The sequence below is a fragment of the Salvelinus sp. IW2-2015 genome, unplaced genomic scaffold (genome assembly GCF_002910315.2).
Source record: "Salvelinus sp. IW2-2015 unplaced genomic scaffold, ASM291031v2 Un_scaffold1621, whole genome shotgun sequence".
Lineage (NCBI taxonomy): Eukaryota > Metazoa > Chordata > Actinopteri > Salmoniformes > Salmonidae > Salvelinus > Salvelinus sp. IW2-2015.
Window position 1 is genome coordinate 100542 of NW_019943039.1, and position 6403 is coordinate 106944.

A 6403-nucleotide genomic window follows, 5' to 3' on the forward strand; every position below is an offset into this window, starting at 1 on the left:
TTCATGGTGAGTGGGAGGTGGGTCGAGGTGAGACTTGAATATCCTGGTGAGTGGGTCGAGGTGAGACCTTGATATTATGGTGAGTGGTGGCGTCCGAGGTGAGACTTGATATTCATGGTGAGTGGGATGGTGGGTCGAGGGTGAGACTTGATATTCCCATGGTGAGTGGGTCGAGGTGAGACCTTGATATTCTGGTGAGTGGGTCAGTCGAGACCTTGAATTCCCATGGTGAGTGGGTGTGAGGTGAGACCTTGATTTACATGTTTGGCATTCAGGAAGGGAGAGATGTCTGTTACATGTTTGGCATTCAGGAAGGGAGAGATGTCTGTTACATGTTTGGCATTCAGGAAGAGAGAGATGTCTGTTACATGACTAGTGTTCAGGCCAGGGCTGTGGACAAGGAAAAAGGGTTGGAGGATTGCAATCAATATTGTAATTATGCCACTTAGCCGCAGCTTTTACCCAAGCCACTTAAAGCCCGAATCAAAAGAAACATGTTTTTTTTCATGTGAACACGATGGAAATGGAATGCCCAGGAATCAATGAGAGAAAACGGACAGTGTGTCAACTGCGGAGCTGGGGAAATATGACGATGAATTGCGTGGGTCGTTTGTAGAAGAGGAAGTAGGAACTTCCTTATGCCAAGTGGACTAAAGATGGAGTAGAACATGTATTGGGCTGGAAGCTAAGGTTTATCACTCATATAGGATATATTTGTGAAAACATTGTTCTTACCTGTGTTCATTATCATCACAGGCATAAAGCCTAGACAGGCTACGACTGGGAAAACATTGTTCCTACCTGTGTTCATRATCATCACAGGCATAAAGCCTAGACAGGCTACGACTGGGAAAACTACACAAACTCCCATTTCAAGAGAGAATAGTGTTTTGTAGAACCGACTAGACTAGCTAAATTCTTTATAAACTGCTCGGGTGTACTAGCTACAACTGTCCTCACGTTCGTGAGTTAACGGTTTAGAGCAGGCAGGTACGGTGGCTCCCGTAGGACATAAGGTGAGTCAACAGGAACACAATAATTAACACGGGCTACATAGCAAACAACCAATACAACTGTTTGTGAATTGACACTCTACTCTTGCACGTAAATGATTCCTCTGTGTGAAGACACTATGTCCATTTAACAGACATAGGCGCAGACACACACACACACACACACACACACACACACACACACACAACATACGCACTATACACACCCTTAGTGTGTTGTGAATTCTGTAATGAATGTGTTGTAATTTTTTTATTTATTGTATAACTGCCTTATTTCTGCCGGACCACAGGAAGAGTAGSTGCTGTCTTTGCCAGGAACTAATGGGGATCCATAATAAATACAAATACAAAATGTGATCCCTGAGGGAATTGAACCCTTGACCTTGCTAGTTCCACCCTCTTACCAAATCTCACCCACCGAGCCACACATCCAGGATATGCCACCACGCAGGCTGTTGTCTGCAGTGTTTTTCACTAGCAACCTCTACCTCTCTCCCACCACCACCTCTAATGATGCCGGGTGACGGTCTGATTGAAGCAGTATTACTCCTGATATGTTTCATACTAGCGCCTAGCTTCATTTTCCCTCTGAAAATGCAAAGGACAGGACATTACACTTCATTTACTAATTAATTTAGCGTGGCAGGCTGCTGTGGAAGAGAGGAAGAAGACGTTCCTCTGTTGCTGTGGCTGGCAGCACCGGGGCATTTGTCATACATCATGCTGCTCTAACAGCTCTTTACCACACACACTTCTTTCTAATTTGGTTTTCTCTCTCCCTTTTCCTCCCTTTTCCTCCTCATTCCACATCTCCCTGTTCATTTCCTCTTCCCTCCGCCCTCTTTCCTTCCTCTCTCCTCTTCTCTCCTGCCTCTCTCTCTCCCCTCTCCTGCCTCTCTCTCTCTCCTCTCATGTAGACTCCTGAAGAGCTGGATGACTCTGACTTTGAGACGGAGGACTTTGATGTTCGCAGCAGGACCAGTGTTCAGACAGAAGATGACCAGCTTATCGCGGGCCAGAGCGCCAGGGTGAGTCCACACACTCCTCTCTCTTCCTCCACCCCCTCTACAGGCCGTCTCAGTGAGTAATGCACCTTGTTCAGGCCAAGACTCCCTTGACCCCCTCACAAATCCTCTGGACTTTCCATTCAGACAGACATGGTTATCGAGACTCCCCCCTCACATACTAGCTGCCAGGCCAGATCTTGACATCATGTAAGGCCAAGGGGAAGGGATAGGGAGTGAATCAGGACTGACTGTGATAGTCTGGACTTCCATTCAGACAGACACTGATGATGTTCTGATATTTAATGAGCTCCTCTTACCTCGCTGGCTCCCACTCCACTGTGAACCCAGTATAAGTATCCATAACATTTACAGGCAGGTCTTTTCAATATCCTTCGTTTTACTGCCTTGACTCACTATGTAAACTCCCATACATTTCCAGGAAGGGAAGCATGCTTAAGTTAAAACAGTAGTGTATATCTGGGCTCAATGTTTCTGTGTTACGGTGTAGTAGCCACTCGAATGTCCAGGTTACTGGTTTAGGTCCAATCTGTTTAACATGGAACCCATAACAGAGGCTCATAAACCAGAGTTATTCAATCAGAATATTAGCTAGTGACTAGGCCGTCTAGCCAATTCAACTGGATTAGCTCATGAATTGTGTATTTAGTTTGGCGCAGCGTGAATGCTACGACAAATCACTGTTGACATTGGTGGTCCCAAATGGTCAAAAGTAGTACACTATCCACTATACAGTGTATTCGGAAAGTATTCAGACCCTTCCCATTTTCCACATTTTGTTACGTTACAGCCTTGTTTTAAAATTGATTAAATAATTGTTGTTCCTCATCAATCTAAACACAATACCCCATAATGACAATTTCTTTGAGGTTTTTAGATTTTTTTGCCAAAAGAAAAATATATTTTTGACAGAAGTATTCAGATCCTTTGCTATGAGACTCAATTGAGCTCAGCTGCATCCTGTTTCCATTGATCATTCTTGAGATGTTTCTARAACTTGATTGGAGTCCACCTGTGGTAACCATCTCTGCAGCACTCCACCAATCAGGCCTTTATGGTAGAGTGGCCAGACGGATGCCACTCCTCAGTAAAAGGCACATGACAGGTCGATTGGAGTTTGCCAAAAGTCACCTAAAGGACTCTGACCATGAGAAATAAGATTKTCCTGTCTGATGAAATCAAGATTGAACTCTTTGGCTTGAATGCCAAACGTCACGTCTGGAGGAAACCTGGCACCATCCCTACGYTGAAGCGTGGTGGTGGCAGCATCATGCTGTGGGGATGTTTTTCAGCGGCAGGGACTGGGAGACTAGTCAGGATCAAGGGAAAGATGAACGGAGCAACGTACAGACATACTTGATGAAAACCTGTTCCAGAGCGCTCAGGACCTCAGACTGGAGTGAAGGATCACCTTCCAATGGGACAGCGACCCTACTGTAAGCACACAGCCAAGACAACGCAGAAGTGGCTTCGGGACAAGTCTCTGAATGTCCTTGAGTGGCCCAGCCAGAGCCCAGACTTGACCTCCATCGAACATCTCGGAGGATACCTGAAAATAGCTGTGCAGTGACGCTCCCTATCCAACCTGACAGAGCTTGAGAGGATCTACAGAGAAGAATGGGAGTAACTCCCCAAATACAGGTGTGCCAAGCTTGTAGCGTCATACCCAAGAAGACTTGAAGCTGTAATCATTGCCAAAGGTGCTTCAATGAAGTTCTGAGCAAAGAGTCTGAATACTTATGTAAATGTATTACATAGTTTCCAAAGTGTGTGTGTGTCTGAGAGAGGGTTCCATTTTGGAATGCCGGCACTAGTTGGGTTGCATTTTGGAATGCCGGCACTAGTTGGGTTCCATTTTGGAATGCCGGCACTAGTTGGGTTCATTTTGGGCGTGTTTGCATTTAGGATGCCGGCACTAGTGTGGGATTGCATTTTTGGAATGCCAGCAGACTAGTGGGTTCTCCATTTTTGGAATGCCGGCACTAGTTGTGGGCATTTTTGGGAAATGTCCGGCCACTAGTTGGGTTGCATTTGGAATGCCGGCACTAGTTGGGTTCCATTTTGGAAATGGCCAGTGCATTAGTTGGGGTTCATTTTGGAATGCGGCACTAGTTTGGGTTGCCATTTTGGGCCGGCATAGTTTGGGTTCCCATTTTTGGAATGCCGGCACTAGTTGGGGTTGCATTTTGGAATGCCGGCACTAGTTGGGTTCCATTTTTTGGAATGCCGGCACTAGTTGGGTTGCATTTTTGGAATGCCGGAACACTAGTTGGGTTCCATTTTGGAAATGCCGGCACTTAGTTGGGTTCATTTTGGGAATGCCGGCAACTAGTTTGGGTTCTCATTTTTTGGAATGCCGGGCACTAGTTGGGTTTCATTTGTTGGGAATGCTCGGCAGCTAGTTGGGTTCCCATTTTGGAATGCCGGCACTAGTTGGGTTCCATTTTGGAATGCGGCCATAGTTGGTTGCCATTTTGGAATGCCGGCACTAGTTGGGGGTTCATTTTGAGAATGCGGCATCGTTGGTTCCATTTGGAATGCCCCGGCACTAGTTGGTTCATTTTGGAATGCGGCACTAGTTGGTCCATTTTGGGAATGCCTGGCACTAGTTGGGTTGCATTTTAGGAATGCCCGGCACTCAGTTGGGTTCCATTTGGTTGGAATGCCGGCACTAGTTGGGTTTCCATTTTGGAATGCCCGGCATAGTTGGGTTGCATTTTTGGAAATGCCGGCACTAGTTGGGTTCCATTTTTGGAATTGGCCGGCCCCAAAAAACTAGTTTGGGTTGCATTTTAGGAATGCCGCAAAGTTTGTTCATTGGATGCGGTCGGCACATGTGGTTTGCCATTTGAAAAGATGCCCGGCAACTAGTGGGTTCGCATTTTGGGATGCACCGGCGACTTAGTTGGGTGCCGATTTTTGGAATGCCCGGCCACTTAAGGTTTGGGTTGCATTTTGGAAATGCCCGGACTATTTGGGTTCATTTGTGGGAAATGGCCAGGACTAGTTTGGTTGGCCATTTTTTGGACATGCCCGCAACTGTAGTTGGGTTTGCATTTTTGGAGAAGTAAGTCATGTTAGAGGAGTAACCATCACTAGCCTGGTTACCTTTATTATATTAGAGTTCTGTAATGCTTCCAGCCTGGCTAGTGACTGCATTCATGATATTATGATTTCTTTAACAATATATCGTAAATGCTGTAGATGTCATGGCCCCTCTGCTCTCCATGTTTGTATTATCTATACTGTCCTGTTTCTCAAATCGGATCCTATTACTTGTATATTGCGCTAACCGTAGGGCTCTGGTCAAAAGTAGTGCACTTCATAGGGAATAGGGTGCCATTTGGGACACTACCCTTTTCTGAGCTGTGTTGGAAGGAAATGAAGAGCACTCCAGTTTAATACTGTTCACAACCTCAACCACTGCCCTACCACCCACAGAGTAGACCCACATCACCCAGAGAGAAGGCCCACAGAGTAGACCCACATCACCCAGAGAGTAGACCCACATCACCCAGAGAGTAGACCCACATCACCCAGAGAGTAGTCCCACAGAGTTGACCCACATCACCCAGAGAGTAGACCCACATCACCCAGAGAGACGGCCCACAGAGTAGACCCACATCACCCAGAGAGAAGGCCTACAGAGTACACATCTTTCACAGACACCCTCTCTTTAAATATTCCCTCCGTTGCCTTGGTAATGGGTGTATTAATACATCCATTCATTGGCCAAATGAGGGGGCTACGTTGGTGAGAAATATGTTAGTCGGTGTGGAAGCACGGCGTGACCTCATTAGCCCTCTTGTTATGCATCAGTAATGTGGACCGTTCTGATGTCCAACTGAACTACAATCATTCTATTGTGTTTTCTATCACGTCTTCCTGTTTAGTTGCACGGTTTCTCTACAAAGTGTTTTTGGAGCTGACCTTCGAGGCGTCTGCGGTTCATCTAAGCCTTAAGGAATGAAAACGAGGAAATTCATTCAAGAGCATTGGGACTTGACCAGAAAAGCCATATTTATAAAAACTTAAAGGAATGGCGATTTTTTTATGTGCCTGACGGCGTTTTCTTCTCCGTGCTAAAGCGACGGCGTTAGGTCTGGGAGCTAACGCGAGTCGTCCATGAGTTCAGAGGCTCGTATGTACAGTTGGAAGTCGGAAGTTTACATACACCTTAGCCAAATACATTTAAACTCAGTTTTTCCACAATTTCTGACATTTAATCCTAGTAAAAATTCCCTGTCTTAGGTCAGTTAGGATCACCTTTTTATTTTAAGAATGTGAAATGTCAGAATAATAGTAGAGAGAATGATTTAGTTCAGTTTTTATTTCTTTCATCACATTCCCAGTGGGTCAGAAGTT

General features: G+C 45.7%; 1 protein-coding gene across 1 annotated transcript in view; it reads left to right on the forward strand.

Moving 5' to 3' along the window:
• The window catches only part of LOC112071482 (catenin alpha-1-like), a 96833-nt gene that overhangs the window by 29709 nt on the left and 60721 nt on the right, over window positions 1–6403 (forward strand). The window contains 1 exon segment of the mRNA XM_070439415.1: window positions 1931–2093. Coding sequence (XP_070295516.1) covers window positions 1931–2093 — 163 coding nt within the window.